Genomic DNA, 17,829 nt, shown 5'->3' with positions numbered 1-17,829 from the left:
CACTGCATTATTCGTATAAGAGTAGGGGGAAACCACGGTGTAGTGGTCCACCTGCATCCTTAATCAGTTATATCGGGTGGGCCTGGTGGATGTTTCATAAAGCTGTTTGTAAGTTAAGAACGACTGTTGATCCTTTCTTGTGGTAAATGGTATATTAAATTGGCGATGGTGTATGGTTTGGCGCGTAAGATAGGTTCACTATTCGTTCTTAAAGTCGCTCTTACGAACAGCTTTATTAAACGACCCCCTGTGTGTCAAAGTGATTCAGTTCGTTTTTCACCTCCATGGCACAGGTGACGCCAAACAAATAATAATAATAATGATAATGATAATAATGATTATAATATTTATAATAACAATAATAATGATAATATTCTTTTAAGTTATGGCTTTGCACACACTCACACACACACGAACTCCTGCATGACTCTGATAAATTGAGCAAACGCAATAAAAAATGTTTTTGTGTTTGTAACTCCGTAATAGCGCCTAAGTGTGGGGATGATTGGCACAACTGGACCTACAACGCAAACTTGGATACCTGTTATAGATTCATGGGTCTAACTGAACAAAATAGGGCCATTTGGAAGGATGCTGGCATGGGTTGCCAGGGTCAGAAAGCTACATTGGTCTCTATACATAGCCGGGAGGAGAACAAGTTCGTGGAGGAATTGGTAAGAAGTTACAGATTCTAAGTAACCATGGTAACCTGAGCCATATTCCATCAATCTGACCTATGTAAGCTACTCTTTGAAGCAAATGAAACCCAGCCATTTTCGAAAAAAAATCAAATGCTTAGGATAGGAATTCATAGATGTCAAAGTTTTCTAGCATTTATGGATGAATTATATTATGTACAGTAAATTTTGAGAAAAAAAAATATTCAGGCATATATAAAGGTTGTGTATCTCGTAATCCAATTGTTCGGAAATAACACCTTTTAATTGCGAAAGAGTTCTATGGAGGTCTGGTCAGATACCTATTTCTCAGCCAATAAAAACCAAGGAATGTTGTCAGATTTGAAATCTAGTGGGTCATCAAACAATCATGAAACAATCTCTAGCCAGCTTTCCATAATTACGCGATCACATGATAGTTTAAAGTACGGCTTTGGATGTGCTCTCATAATTTTATACGCACGTAGTTACGTGATAACCTTTCTGTTTGTACCCCTCCTGCATTCAACAGCTGATTTTACAAACTTCGGGTTACACCTCTCCCACCACCCCTTACCCCTTTGGCTTTCTTGTTTAATTCCTGAAATTTTGGATTAAATTTCTGTTTCTGTACGATTGTGTGTTGTTTTGTCCTTCGTCAATCTCGTCATTATGTCTGTGCACGTCAGCTCTATGTCTTGGATTATTGTTATTGTGATAACTTTGCTCATATTCTCCGAATGTGAATGTTATGGTCATGGAAACAGGATATCATATGAACCCTCGTTCATGTACGAACTTAACACAGCGGAATCTTCTGGGATCCAACCGCCAGTTCTCCCGGCCTGGGTACCTTTACGTGGAGACCGGGATGAAAACACCGGCTGTGTATATACCGAACCAGAAACGACGTAAACGCGGGAAGAAAGGCGGCATCAGACAACGCGTTCGTCGCCGTGGCAACAGGCCCCCGCTACCATTCATTACTATGGCGAATGTGAGATCAATTCCGAACAAAATCGACGAGATAAGAGGTTTAGTGAGGTATAATTTTGGATTCCGAGAGTCCAGTCTATTATGTTTTACTGAAACATGGCTTACATCATCTATCCCGAGCGACTCCATCGACATCGACGGTTTCCAGCTCATTCGACTGGACAGATCATTGACAACGACACGGAAGTCAAAGGGCGGCGGGGTATGCATCTACTTGAATGAAAACGGGTGTAGGAACTTCACCGTTAGATCACAGGTATGCGAGCCAAACATTGAATTGCTATGTACATCTTTCCGCCCATTCTATCTCCCAAGAGAGTTTGGCCAAGTTCACATCCTGCTCGTATATGTGCCCCCCGACGGAGATGCAGACAGCGCATCTGCAACCATCTCGGACACTGTCAACTCATTAGCCATGGCATCCCCTGATGCGCCAATTATCGTGATAGGGGACTTCAACCATTGTCGTCTGGAAAACATCCTACCGAACTATCATCAGGTCGTCGATTGTGCAACACGAGGAAATAATGTACTTGACCGATGTTACAGCTCCGTGCGCAATGCTTACAAGGCGACTGCCCGACACGGCATCGGCAAATCAGACCACTTAACTGTACACCTACTTCCTAAATACAGACAACTGATCAAAAGAGAAAAGGTTCAGATAAAGAAAATCAAAGTATGGAACAAGGAAGCGTCTGAAAATCTCCAGACCTGTTTTGATATCACTGATTGGGACTTACTCATCTCTAGCGCTTCAAATTTAGATGAAGCAGTAGAAATTATCAATGGTTATATTTTGTTCTGTCAAGATCTACACATTAAGGACAGAGAAATTACGATTTTTCCGAACCAAAAACCCTGGGTCAGGAAAAGTTTGAGGGATATGTTTGTGCAAAGAAACAGGGCTTTTGCAAGCAGGGACGATAATGCCCTGCGTGAGATTAATCATAACATTCAAAAAGAAATTGTTAAGGCAAAGAAAAAGTATAAAGAAAAAATGGAAAGTAATTTTAGATCTAATAATACACGTGATGCCTGGAAGTGTATGCAAACGATGACAGGTTACAAACCGAAACAGAAATCTCCCCCAATGTTAGATTCATGTTCTGTTTACGATATGTCTAATAGATTTAATAAGTTTTATGCAAGATTCGATGACAAGTGCTTTGACGCGGAGAGGGAAAGAATTGTAACCTCCCTTAAAGATCTCAATGATACACCCATAATATGTCAATACAATGATGTTGTTATGTACTTCAAACGCACCAACCCAAGGAAATCAATGGGACCGGACGGTATTTGTGGGAGAGTGCTTAAAACGTGTGCCCAGCAATTAGCAACCCCATTTGTCACACTTTTTCAAGCATCTTTGGACCAAAACCTTGTTCCACTATGCTGGAAGACATCGACTATAATCCCAGCAGCTAAATCACCTCAAGCATCTGAACTCAATGATTACCGACCAATTTCTCTCACCTCATTGGTGGTAAAATGTTTTGAACGGCTAATACTTCAGAAACACATTCTCCCACAGATACTGCCTGACATTGATCCTTTACAATTTGCTTACCAACCACGCAAATCTGTAAATGATGCTGTGTTATTGTTAACACACTTGATTGCCCAGCACGTTGATAAACTTGGTTGTTATATTCGTACCGCCTTTGTCGACTTTTCGTCGGCTTTTAACACAATTCAGCCTCACCTACTGATGAATAAGCTAGCTGACACTAATCTAAAACCCTCTCTCATATTATGGCTCCACAACTTTCTGACAGAGAGAATTCAAAGTGTAAAACTAAAAGGTGTTTCGTCGAACCCCCTCATTACAAACACAGGTTCCCCCCAGGGTAGCGTGTTGTCTGCACCATTATTTATTATTTATACCAATGATTGCATCTCATCAAGCGATGACGTAACAATAATCAAATATGCTGACGATACTGCCATCATCGGCATGATTCGTAACAATAACGAAAGTAAATATCGTGAAGAGTTGTTAATGTTTGAGAATTGGTGTGATAATAATTTCTTGGAACTAAACACGGCTAAAACAAAGGAGATGATAACAGATTTTCGTACAAACCGAGGTCAGACAAACCCAATTATGTTCAAAGGAGAGGTTATAGAAAATGTTAACAACTTTAAGTATTTGGGTACTATAGTTGATAGTGAAATTTCATGGAAGGATCAGTGTCAGTCTCTATATACAGTGCGTCCCAAAAAAAACTGTACACTTTTGAAATGGCTGCCAAATAAAAAATATATCACTTTGGGGGAAAACACTTACATACATGGAAGCCTATAAAGTCAACTTTAAAATGACACCAAAAAGTTGGAAAAATTTTCATGCTTGAGCGAGCACTGCCCACTAAAACAAAGGGTATGAAAATTAGGGTGGGCAGGAATTAGCCTTCCAATTTCTTTCAGTTTTTGAGATGCGAGTCCCTTGGAACTTGCAAAGTTGAGGATGTTTTGATAAATCAATGATCAAGCATTATCAATTTAGGTTTTTAGAGCAAATTTTAAGAATTATTAAATTGAAATTTAATGTATGAGTGAACATGAAATACAATTTTTCACTTTTTAAGTGGATCTCAGCAATGTGTTCATGGAAGTCAGAATAGGGATAGGACTTAGGTGGGGGAAGTAGGTTGACGGGATATGGGTCAACAGAACACTTAACCCCCCCCCCCTCTCTCTCTCTACCCCTTTCACCCCTCCTGAGAGACTAGCCTTTGCTAGGGTGAGCAGGAATTAGCCTTAATTCCTTTTTTTTTTTAGGTGAGTCCTTTGGAACTTGCAAAGTTAAGGGTGTTATGCTAAATTACTGATAAATGGAGATCCGTTTTGGTTTCTTAAGCAAATTTCACGAGTTACTAAATTGAAATGTAATGCATGAGTAAACGGGAATTGTAATTTTAGTGTAGCATTTTTCGTTTATTATGTGGATCTTAGCAAGTGTGCTTGTGAGAGTCAGAGTAATGTGATGGTACCTGTTACATGCAAGGGGATGAGATAGGGTAAGACTGGGTTAAAGGGGCATTCTTCTTGGTGTTCTCTTAAAAAATTACATGTCATGTACTCACCCCGCCCTCCACCCCTTTCTTTCTCTTGGTTGGTATTTAAAACTTAAAATGCCAAGTGACTGATGGTTGATGGGTCTTTCTTTTCCTTCGAATGATTTATTAAGAACTTGACTAATTATGATAATTTATGAAATCATTTATTGAAAAAGCTGAATGTTTGATTGATAATTTATTGAAAAAGGTGAATATTTGATTGATGACATTGATTGAGTTTATTTACTAACAGATTGTTGATTGAATGATTGATAGATAAAAGTTTATGATCTAATTTTCAGAATTTATTATCAAATTGACAGTCCGCTTTGCACTTAATGCGTACATGTAATAGCAATCAGTCTCAATCTCAACAGGAGGGGGGAGGGACGGACCTGTAGGAGGGAGGCTAAACGTTCTGTTGACCCTTTTCCCATCAGCTTACTTCACACACTGAAGTCATTTCTTACCCCTATTCTCCTGACTCCAATGAACACACTGCTGAGACCCACATTGTAAGTTAAAATGCTTCACTAAAGATTGCAATTCATGCTCACTCATGCATGGAATTTCAATTTGATAATTCATGAAATTTGCTCTAACAATTTAAATTGATAATGAATGACCATCAATTCATCAGAACACCCTCAAGTTTGCAAGTTCCAAGGGACTCGCCTCTCAAAAACTGAAAGAAACCGAAAGGCTAATTCCTGCCCACCCTAATTTTCATACCCTTTGTTTAAGCGGGTAGTGCTCACTCAAGCATGAATAGTTTTCCAACATTTTGGTGTCATTTGAAAGATGACTTTATCGGCTTTCCATATGTATAAGTCTTTTCCCCCAAAGTGATATACTTTTTATTTGGCAGCCATTTCAAAAGTGTATAGTTTTTTTTGGGACGCACTGTACAAAGGCCCAACAACGATTATACTTTCTTCGGAAAATGAATTCTTTCAATGTTGATAGAATTCTGTTAAAGCTTTTCTACAAATCAGTGATAGAAAGTGTTATGCTTTTCAGTTGTGTTGTCTGGTTCGGAGGGTGCAGACAAGAAGACATGAAGAAATTGCAGAAAATAGCCAATTGTGCTGGGAAGATTACTGGAGAAGTGGCAAATGTGACCAATGAATGCGTTCAAGCAATCTTGAAACAGGCCTCACAGATCATACAAAATAAGGACCACCCCCTCCACTCATGTTATATTCAAATGCGATCTGGAAGGCGGTATAGATCAATGAGGGCTCGAACATCGCGTTTCCTTCATTCTTTTGTGCCGCTCTCCATTCGAAAATACAACGAACAACTTCAATCAAGCCTGTAATCTTGCCACTTCGTCAGTCACCTACTATATTCTCACACATGTATACAATTTACTAATATTACCCTGATACTATCGACTGAAATGAAAGCATTGAATGAGCAATTGTCTATTTATAATGATGATTATGATAATAATGATGAATGATAATGATGATAATGATAATTAATAATAATAATAATAATAATAATAATAATAATAATAATAATAATTAATAATGATAGGAAAATTATATTAATGATAATAGTAATAATAATATTAATAATAATGATAATGACAATGATAATAATGATATTGAAAATAAATAACAATAACAATAATTAAGAGCAAAGTTGTACCGATTTTGAGTGAAATTATTTTATATTATGTATTTTCCCCTTATTTGTATGACTGTATGTAGTTTGTTGTATTTCTTTGTATGTTTTTTTTTCTGTATATCCTGTAATAATGATAATGATAATAGTAATGATTGATTATTGATAATTGTAATAATAGAAACAATATTAATAATAATAATAATAGTAATAATAATAATAATAATAATAATAATAATAATAATAATGATAATAACAATGACAATAACAATAATAATAATAATAATAATACAATTAATAATAATAATCATAATGATAATAATAAGATTGATAATAATAATAATGATAATTATATTAATAATAACGATGATTAAGAGTAAAATGTTACCGATTTGATTGAAATTATTTTGTATTATGTATTTTTCTTCAAATATGTGTGATTGTATATATATTCTGTAGAATTTATCTTTACGCTTTGATTTTGTATATTTCTGTGTATATGTAAATGCCAACAAGAATATTTTCCTAAATGGACAGAATAAAATCAATTCTCAATTCTCAATTCTTTACTTCCACCTCCCCAGGATGTGCATCTCCCCATGTTAAAACAAGCCTTATAACTTATAAAAAAAATTTGGTGTACAAATTAATGTTTGGTTCTTGTGTAAGTACGACTATGTACGACTATTGTTTGCTCGACATGGGTATTATAATGTAAACCATGTTTAACTTTGATAATTATCAAGGGTACTTTATATCAGTTAATTTTAAATAACATGAATAATATATCAGTGAAATGAACAAATGTACGGGCATACAATGTATGAACAACCACATATCTTGGTCTGAATCACAGGTAAATAGACATTTCTTTGATGCTGCCTGGACCGGTTTGAACAGTCACACAACAAGCGGAGGAGGTTTTAGGTAAGCGTTTAAATGTTTTTTTATCATTTTAAAGCCTAGCATAATTTCTAAAAAAGTAAAGACATTTGAAAATGCAACCGAATGATGGTTGAACTTTTAAACAAAAATAATTGCTGCGAACTCAACAGACTTGTGTTAAAGGTCTGTATATGTAAGCGTAACTTTAAAAAATAATAATTGAAAACCAAAATTACATTCTTACGATAGTTGTCTGCTAGTCATTTGTGACTACTTTTTTAACTTTGCTTGTCGCTTCATGAACCAATCAGAGAGGTCATTCTTTTAGCTCTCATAAACTCTAAGCTCTGTTTCTACTGCATGGCAGTGATTGGAGGGGTGAGGATTACGGGACATTCAATTAGGGACTCGTGTATGACATATCAAAGTAATTATTTCTTGATTTGATTTGTTTTATTCTAGATGGGCAGATGGTTCTCCTGCTGATTACTTCCAATGGGATGAACACGAGCCGGGGGATGAAGTCAAAATGTGTGTCAAACTTAACGCAGAAACGGGTGAGCCGACAAACACTTGAAACAAAATAAAGTATTGACCCCTTTCACAAATGTTTGCAATCAGATCAAAATTAAAACAATTATTTTAGCTAGTCACTGGTTAATCTCTGGAATGAAATATGCATGCATTAGATTTGTTTACCTCAATGTGCATGTTTAATAATATCGAAGGAATTGAAAAGCTCGCAAAAGTTGATTTCATCTATCCCGAGCATGTTTTAAGAAGGGCTTTTGAGTTATAGGTGGGTGATTCGAGGAGGTGGAGGGGAAGGCCAAAGATGACCCAAAAGAGGCAAGTGGAGGAGGAGTGTAGGACGGTTGGGTTGAGGATGGATGATGCTCTGAACCAGGTAAAGTGGAGAGAGGGGTAAGGATAATTGCTGCGAGTGCGCATTTAAGGTGAATTCGGCCACCCCTGTTCACGGGGACAAAATCGGATTCAATACTTTGGATTCATAATGATAAAACGCGATTCTTCTTTTAATGAAATATAAAGTGAGTTTTCGTTATGTGGAATTGCCCTTAATCGTTCTAAATCCAGGTGGCTGGAGCCTTGAAGAATGTGATACTCAGATGGCGTACGTCTGTAAGCGAGACCCAGGAGGCCATGCTTACACCCCTGCTCCAACACAGCAAGGTGAAGGGTTCTGTCCAAAGAATTGGTTCACCTGGGGCAATAAATGCTTCCAGTTCGTCGATTATTGGGAGACGTGGACCAATCACAGGAATATCTGTCAGAGCCTTGGCGGAGACTTGGCCAGTATTCGAGATCGTAGTGAGCAGGGTAAGAAGAGTGGGTCTTGTTAATCAACTTTCAATTAATGGAATCGGGAATGTGAATGTGATCTTGCATTGATTGTGTCATTTCATGTTTATCTTCTGCAGATATGAACATAGGGGATGCTACATGAAACGTGTTTGCAATCGATAGCAAACATAACTATTGTAAATTTGTAGTTTATTATGGTTAAATTATCTGCACGAAGCATCCCGACTATGCCAACAGCCGAATTGGAAGTTTTATTGATTGGTCGAGGAAGTAACTTTGATCGAAATGTGGGTACAAGGTTTATAGATTCTTAGTGACAAGTTCCTTTTCTTGTATTAAATCTAAAGAAAATATTTAATAGAATATCTTGATTGTTTAGATAAACATCAATATCAAGAATTATGGTGAGCTTTAAGAATTTATTTTTGCTTTCAAAATTCAGGAGAGTGACTTTATGATTAATTCAACCTGCTTCTGTATGTAAAATAATTTACAAGCAATGTTTTAAATCTTACAGAAAATGTAGTGACTTTTGAAGACAAACGTCATTTATTACCTAATGGATTACGTGTGTATCGGAAAGATCTCGTTAGGGGTAAGGTCTCAAAACTAAACCGCTCATCTCGATTAAATCCGAGCTTGTTCATCACATTTACATGGTCAAAGGCAGCAGTGTACCTAGGCTATTCGGTGCATGGTAGACGACGAAAATTGGGCCCTTTCCGACATTTAAAGCCGGGGAAAAACGCTAAAATTGCGCCCTAGCTTTCCGACTTTTAAAACCCTCGACAGGCGCTGATATCGCACTCCTTCAATCTGTTGACGCTTATAGTTTAGTTCATTAGATTTTAAATTTCCAGGATTTTAATCCCCCGTCATTTTCCCCTATATTGCGCCCCTATTAAATGGGCACCCGGTGCACGTGCCTCGTTGGCCACGTGCAGGATATGCAACTGATTGAACTTCCAAATGTTTTTATATATTATTATCATCGTTATTATTTTTACTTTTATCTGTTGCCCTCTTTAAGTTGAACCCTGCAGGAAATTTCTGCATTGTCCTTCCTGCCATAACCTCATTATCTATGTTTACTAGCATATAAGATTACTTGAATGCATTCCGCGATTCAATCACACATTCATGTTACAGCTTACATCGTAACCCTGTTGGAGAATGAACCTTACCCGGTCTGGATTGGATTAAATGACCAAGAGAGTGAGGGTCTTTTCACATGGTCTGATGGTACACCAGTCCTCTACACAAACTGGGATAGGAACGAACCAAATGACAATGGCCACAGTGTATGTAATCATCATATCCATCCAAATTGATTGATCATAAAGTCAATTAAGTTCAAATATTTCATTCTTCAAAAAAATATAACTCTTTCTTCTCCCTTGAATACTGACAAGGATATGCTTTGTGACAATGAGTGATACATGTCCAGTTTAAAAAGAGAAGAATATTCGTTATAATTTATTGTGAGTAAAGAATTGTTGAAATCTGAAAACAAATGTTGGGTTTTTAGGACTACTGTTTTTCGACCAGGAATGTAATACTAGTAAGCCAATAAAGCCAGGTAATAGGATATTAGTATAATATGCTGCTACATTCGATAGTGATATTGTGTATTAAGTCATCATTTATATGCCATCCATATTATTTCATATCAAGTTGGATATTCATTTTTAAATAAGTTCACATTCCTCCCGTGTGCCAATTTCTGTGACTGACACAAATGCCTTAACAGATAGAAGGAACACTTACTGTCATACACCACGCAAATAATGAATAATTCAATTTTACAATATTTCAGTGACTGTTTTTTATGTAAATCCCATTTAATAATGTGATTCTTTACCCATGTAGGAAGATTGTATCGTCATGTTTGGATCAAACAGCGGAAATGATCCTGGGGTTTGGAATGATGCCGAGTGTACCCAGAAGTACAAATCTCTTTGCCAGATACCTAGAGGTAATAGCCTCTGTCAGTATCTACATAATATACAGCTTTACCGTGCGCATGTTCCCTGCTAGCACATACTTTTCTAACGTTAAGAATCAGGTATTAGAATATTGGTTTTCACATAACGTTTAAAAACATTTTTTTATATTAGTACAACGTTATATTGCTCTTGTAACATTATCATGTTAGTCTGAAACATTTTAAGAAAGTTTGATGGTTTAGATAGAAAATTATAATATTTCCAGTAAAAGCGAAAAATAGACATTTAAATAATAGAAACATATAGGTACTCAGAACAAGTGTTTGACAAAAGCATATTTCCAATTCTTAAATTATCATTATTGCAAACATCAAACGTCATTCATTTACTTTGTTTGTTTTATCCAGATGCGGACGGAACTCCACCTAGTCCAACGCTTTCATTATGTGGCTCCTACCATCACTATGGCAACGCTTGCTACAAAATTCACAATGGAACTTACACAAGGGAACAAGCTAAGAAGTATGTTAAACATTTTAAAGTTTTTTTGGGGTCAAGAGAAATCACGGACAGAAGCATGTAATATGAATTTTGATAGAGCAGGTTTTAATCGAAACATAACATTTAGTGTAGTAGGCAAATTATATAGTCCTGAAAACAAAAGTGAAGAAGTTAGATTAAAACTGTTTTTTCTCTCTTTACTGTTCAGTCCCTCCCATACATAACTATGATACTTAATACTGTTTTCACCCCCCCCCTCTCTCTCTCTCTCTCTCTCTCTCTCTCTCTCTCTCTCCCCTTCAGGAAGTGTGAATCTGATGGATTGGGATCCACCCTCGCATCTATCAACTCCATCTATGAGAACAATGAGATCAGTTTGATGCTCAACAATGCTGGCATCGATTCTCCCATGTACATTGGCCTCATTCGGGTGAGTCAGACTGCTTATAATTAACAGTACCACTGATGTAGTTTTAAACTTCGAATGTTCTATTTGCAAAGTAAATGTTTTTAACAGTGATTGAAATTCAGAAGTGTTCAAAATCCATAATCAATGACAAATTGTGTTAATCTTGGACGATTGTAATTAATGTTTCAGCTAATCTCACAATGACTCATAACGTGGAATAATATAATGATGCACCTTCATGACAGACTAGGGGAAAACTCAAAGGGAACAATATTTTCGGAGGGGGCGCGTTGAAATGACCCTCCTCCTTCAAATCAAAATATCTGTCATTAGATCAGCTGTTTTGGACATCATGGTTATTGAAGTTATACAGCGGTCACTGTGAATAATATAGTTTTGCTGATAGTGGCGATGATGTCCATTTCAATGTTCAAGATGAGAGTAAATGCAGGTCAAGTTTGCATACCAAAATGACCTTGATGCAATGTAATTAATTGTGTCAATGTTTTTCGGTAGTTTTACTTAATATTTACTGTGATATTGTCCTTGCGCGCCGCTTGCGATATAGAAAAGCAATGTGGAGTAATGTAAAAGGGTTATTGCTGGCGTTCTTGGACATGTTGGACGGTAAGAAAGTTAAAATTTAAAACAAATGTAATGCAAATTTTACTGGGCTCAAATTAGTGGAGATACTCTTATCCTTTACAAGAAGCTACATCATGCACATATTAACTGGTGTTTCTTTCATCACGCGCTGTGCATCCTTCCTTGATCTCTGATCTTACAAGTTTTATATTGTCAGCTTTCTGTACGTAATGTTTCTTATTGATTTTTTTAAATTTTGTTTGTTTATTTCAGAAAAATAACACATATGGCTGGGATGACACCTGGCCAGTGGTATATACCCGCTGGGCATCGGGGCAACCGTCCCTAGGTCCTGATGAAAAGTGTGTGGCAATCCAACCAAACAAAGGTGCATGGGACGATGTGCCGTGTGATCAAAAGTATGGCGCCGTCTGCAAGTTCACTCAAGGTATTGTATTGGTTTAACTGGTTGTTCTTATTAGGCCAAGCTGTTTCCTTTTTTACACAAAGAACTTTGCGATTACCATAGAAAAAACTTTGGACGGAAGGTGAGAGATTAATGGAAGCAAATCAGGCAAGCACACCAAAAGCTATAGATCCAATGGAAATGAATAACATGTAAATGCAAGTGAAAAAAACGAGTGAACTTCCATAGAAGCCTTATTAGGAAAAACACGTTTGTAGCGCGGAAATTTGTATGTCGGAACATGATGACGTTCCCCCATGCGTAGAATGTCTCGATCGGAATTCCATTGTTCTCCAATCCTACTTTTACATCAGAGTACGAAAGTTGAATTTGTATAATTCATGCTATTTCGATTCTTTAATCTCTCGTCAGGAAACCGGAACTGGGGAAATGTTAGATCATGAAATCCAGTATATTATTGTAATTACTCAAATGTTGTAATTCTTATGTTAAGTCAACCAACGACCAAAATTCTTACCTTTCGCATTTTCGTCATGCCTAGGTGGTATCCCACCACAGCAGCCCACACTCTCTCCCGAAGATTGTCCCGATAGTGACTGGTCTGTCCATGGAAGCGCCTGCTATAAAGCCTATCTTCAAGACGAATTTGTGGTACCGTGGTCTGCTGCCCGCTACGTCTGCAATGGAGATCGAGCAAGTCTTGTCAGTATCCACAGTACCAGAGAGCGAGATTTTGTGATCTCCCTTGTCAAGGGTGATATTTATAGTGTATGGATCGGGCTCAATAATATCGATAGCTTCGGTAAGAATGAATATAAGACACTTTCAAAGTATTTGCCTTTAATTTTAATTTGTTTATATTTTTACAGAAAATAAAAGTGAAAAGTAATAATAATGGTAGTAGACCCCCTAATTGAACAGGCATTCATAATTATGTTGCCGTTTTATATCAAGATAATCTATTTAGAAGTCAAGTGCTCCATTAATTTGTTTATTTTGGAATAAGAGATAAACATGAAAGTTTTGAAATGAATATTAAAATAATAAATTCTTTAATCTAAAATCTTTTGTGGTATAGGTTTCACCTGGGAAGATGAGACCCCGTATGAGTATACCTCCTGGGCACCTGGAGAGCCTAGCGGCACTAATGGAGACGAGCAGGACGAAGAGTGTACCCAGATGTATACCAACGGCGGGCATGTGGGGCAGTGGAATGACCTCTACTGTCTAGAAAAATGGCCGTTTGTCTGCAAGTACACTACAGGTATTTACCAAGGGGCTTTATGTCTCTGAACATCAGAGTAGGGACTTTACGTTTCAGAATGGTATCCTGATAGCGGACTAGAGAACAACGCAATAAAAGATGAACTCACTAATATTGAAAAATCATGCGCATGTTGGAATGCTGCTGCATTTCGCGTTCATAGTTTGAAGATAGTATTGAGACGAAATAGCGCAGAACATACCGATGCGATCCGATCAGGGTGGATTTTGACTTCGTCGTGCATGCTATTGACTCGAGCATGCATTTTAGGTTGTGAGACATCGTGTCAAGAATTTTAGCTGAGAACCACTGCTCTGTGAATGTTGCTGTGGTAATTGTCGGACGAGTATTTATGAAAATAGTGCCTCCATCCCTTGTCAAGAACGGTCCCATGCTGCCTTATGCTCGGTACTCTCTTATCAATTCTAAAAATGATGGTCACACGATATTGTGCTAACAATTATATTTTCTCTATTTTTTAATAACTGATTCTTATTCCTACACAGCTTTAAATCTACTTTTTTGTTTCGTTATCCTTATTCAGGAGGTCCAATATACATGACAACAGCACCAAGTGAACAAAAACCAATAGGTAAGAAAACTCTCTCTCATAATTCATTGCTTAGAATGCAATTGAATTTCGTAGAATTCAATATTATTATTGTATAAATCCGATTGTGTTAATTATTGACCTTTATGCCTCCGCCCATCGTAAGTGGTTACCGGATGCTTCATGTTTTCGAGTCGTCCGTCCGTCCTTACCATTCTCCTCGTAATATCTTATTGGCAGATCAACTTGATTCAAGTGTGCTGACAGGAATGTCGATGGTCTGAGTTGATTTTGGGTTCACTCTGCGTTTTGAATAATAGATCAATGAAATAAAGTAGGTCCAGAGTCTTCTAATATAATTTTTTTTCGTTATATTTTCAGGGGGTGCCTTGGGCGTTGGCGCAATCGTAGGCATAGCAATCGCGGGTGTAGCCTTTATTGTCATCGTTGCCGGACTCGTCGCCATGTTAAGACGTCAAAAGAGAATGGTAGCGTATTTCCGATCGGTGGCCGGCCTAGAAGTCGCACCCGAGCAGCTTTTTAATGAAGATAATCGAGGAGGTCGAACAGGTTCGTTTGACGACGCGATGCTCAGTGTTAACACCTAAAGCAATATGTAACTAAAAATCATGTATTCTTCCCGTCATAAGTTCTTTCCTTTCCTCTCTTTTGAAATGTTCGTTTAACAACTTTGTATTGTCAAATACATTGTACCTTATATCTGAAGGATTTGATATCGTTCATTAGCATTGTATCCGCCAAAAAACAAACCTCCTAAGTATTTTAGAGCTATTCATCTTCGTAAGAAAAGCAAAAATTCATTTGAATTCAGTTTAATAATCCTGTGGTTTTCTTTTACTAAGTGGAATTTGTGACCTGAAACAGGAGTTTAATAATAAGATTTATTATCAAATTAAGTCATTGGCCCGTATTCTGAAGTCTTGTTAAATTCATAGGCCATGGTCTAGGTATATGCTACATTTATGGGAAGCCGAAAACATTTCTTTTTTTTACGTTGTCGTTACTGCAGTCTTTCCCATGCTTGAATTATTGATAAAACTATATAGTTTTGAACGTGTGGTTATCTGATTAATTGCAACATGTATGAATTGATTCTGTATATAGGCTGTTCGAGATTTGGTGTCACATTTGACTATACATAGTGACACCATAATTTCTTACCAATGTAGAAAAATTGAACATACGGGTCTGTGACTTTTCACCGTCGTCTGAATTCTACTTGTACATGTAGATACAATGAAAATGTAGAATAAAACAGATAAAAACAGCCTTTAAGAAGGCAATTATAGGCATATATCACTCGTTTTCATTTATCTAGCAATTGTTAATTATTATTCAGGCATCTTGTAAGTTTTGAATACTGCGCGAATGATTGAATTAATGATCAATATTCAATCCCCCCCCCCCTCGTATACGTCATTAAGATTCGATATTGGATTCGCCTAGTACATGTAGTAACGTTCGTTTTGGGTCAATAATTTACAAAAGTAGCACCTAATATTTCATGTAAAGAGAATAGTAGAAATCAATTACTTGTAACTTCTTTCCTATCAAAATGTGTCAATGTATTTTTTATATTTGTTTTATGTGAAAGCACCTTATTCTTGCAATTTGTGTAGCCATTTTTGTAAACTCTTTTTTATCATTTTAATCGCTGAATTACAAGTTTGTTTAATTCAAAGGACATGTTGTTAAAACTTTATACAAGATTATTATAAAACATTGTTTTTAAACCATGGAATACTAACCTCTCCCATTTGACTTTTTTCCTTTTTTATTTGTTTGATTCCCCGCCCTTTCTCTCCCTTATTTTCTTTATTTATGGTAGGTTTATCATTTTGTCATATTTTCCATTGTTATTATTTTGAATATGTGAACTTTAGATTTACTTGCAAGTGAATTATGTGATTTAATAAAGTGCTGAATCAATATCTTACCTTTTTGTCGTTTGAGATTGATTTTTGTTATGTTGTATTATGTATCTTGCCAAGATCGTATGCCTGCCTCAATGATCAGTATAGAGTACGAAATATAAACTGTTTTCATAAGTTCGAAGTGGAGTCGTTGGATAAGCTATATTTCTCTCCCTTCCCCCCATCTCTATCCCCCTTCTTTTATCTCACTCTCTCTTCGTTTTCTCCGTCTCTTTGTATATTCATATACACATTGTACCTCGCAGGTACACACTCAACACACATTTGACCCGAGCACCCAGAAATCTCCGAGGATGCTTACTCTTAAAAAAATATAGATTCCACTTTAGCAGTACTATACTAGCAGCAAAGTTGCACCAGTATGGGCATATTATATCTCTGTGAGTTGCACCAATAATGCAGAGGTCAAGGAACCTGGCTACTATACCGAGGGGGCTTCAGCCCAACCCCACCTTTTTTCCGTAAATGTTTACAAAAACGTAAAATTGACTGTCTTTTTGTGCTTTTGGGCATGGCCGGTCCCCACTTCTAGCTCAGCCCCCCCCCCCCCCTCCTTCAAAACCGCTCCCTGTTCTCTGTAATGGTGCTCAATAACGTATTAAATTAGGTGCTCTTAGTTTTGCTTTGAATTGTACCTAATAATGTGCAGAGTTTAAACCCTTTTCTTTGAGTGTACGCTCGTCACACTAAATAAATTAACTTAGATTAAATGTCCCTCATATCATGGTTACTCATATTCGCACCATTTCAGAGTTTTATTGCAGTAGCCAAACCCCCAAACATCTTAGAACAGTATATGGACCTGTTTCTCTTTGTGTATTCAATCGTTTCACGCAAAAAGTAACATAAAGGCTACTAAGAAACTTAGTAATGATGTTCATGTGAATATCGACAACTTTTTTCTTAGAACATTTCGACTGACATTAAAAAAAAAATAATAATAAACGTATGATTCAGACCCTGCCAGGTTGTTCACACTAAATTCACTGAATCCTTCCCACTCAATGAGTTTGTTTACGAGTCCTATAATACTGCCTTACAGGTTGCTTGCGATCTTGTGAAACCTAAATCTTTGCAGGATAATATGAAAATTGTGTAGATGACGCACTCCCTAATAGCAACCCTGTTATCTATCTCCTACCCCTGTGGTACACATAGGACCGAATTTCCCCCCTCTCTATTTCTCCGGATTTACCCCCTATTCCAATTTGACATTTTGCGGAGGTAGACCAATAGTCTCTCGTTGTAGACCCTTTTTCTTTTGGTTTATTTCCTCTTCGTCTAATGCCAATTCGTCCAATTGCCAACTCGTCTACCATCACATGGTCTGCCATCAGTTCGCCCACTCATCACAAAGTCTACTCTCATTTGGTCTAATGCCATTCCGTTTAATAACCAGTTGGTCCAATAGCCATTTAGTCCATATACCTTTTGGCCTAATTGACTCAAGTGCAAAATGAAATGAAATTGATATTAGACCAACTGGTTATGAGACGAAATGGTCATAGACGAAATGGTGATTAGACGAAGTGATAATTGGGCCAAATGGTTATTAGACGAAATGTTGATGGACGGAATGGCAATAGACTAAATGAAATTAGACTATTGTGGTGAGTGGACGAGATTTGATTT

The 17,829-nt window shown here is 37.0% G+C and overlaps 1 protein-coding gene across 1 annotated transcript in view; it reads left to right on the top strand.

The window, feature by feature from the left end:
- LOC129255642 (C-type mannose receptor 2-like) overlaps positions 1-16,200 on the top strand; it is a 29,830-nt gene extending 13,630 nt beyond the window's left edge. The window contains exons 16-28 of the mRNA XM_064095968.1: positions 487-674; positions 7,206-7,276; positions 7,697-7,791; positions 8,333-8,575; positions 9,710-9,861; positions 10,430-10,535; positions 10,914-11,028; positions 11,311-11,437; positions 12,275-12,449; positions 12,970-13,230; positions 13,507-13,692; positions 14,237-14,284; positions 14,624-16,200. Of these exons, the coding sequence (XP_063952038.1) occupies positions 487-674; positions 7,206-7,276; positions 7,697-7,791; positions 8,333-8,575; positions 9,710-9,861; positions 10,430-10,535; positions 10,914-11,028; positions 11,311-11,437; positions 12,275-12,449; positions 12,970-13,230; positions 13,507-13,692; positions 14,237-14,284; positions 14,624-14,850 (1,994 nt within the window). The 3' untranslated portion in view covers positions 14,851-16,200. The remainder of the gene's footprint in view (positions 1-486; positions 675-7,205; positions 7,277-7,696; positions 7,792-8,332; positions 8,576-9,709; positions 9,862-10,429; positions 10,536-10,913; positions 11,029-11,310; positions 11,438-12,274; positions 12,450-12,969; positions 13,231-13,506; positions 13,693-14,236; positions 14,285-14,623) is intronic.
- The last annotated feature ends 1,629 nt before the right edge of the window (positions 16,201-17,829 follow it).

Source organism: Lytechinus pictus, chromosome 3, assembly GCF_037042905.1.
Source record: "Lytechinus pictus isolate F3 Inbred chromosome 3, Lp3.0, whole genome shotgun sequence".
NCBI classification, from domain to species: Eukaryota; Metazoa; Echinodermata; class Echinoidea; order Temnopleuroida; family Toxopneustidae; genus Lytechinus; species Lytechinus pictus.
Note: the sequence above shows the minus strand (reverse complement) of the source record. Positions and strands in the feature narration are given on the sequence as shown.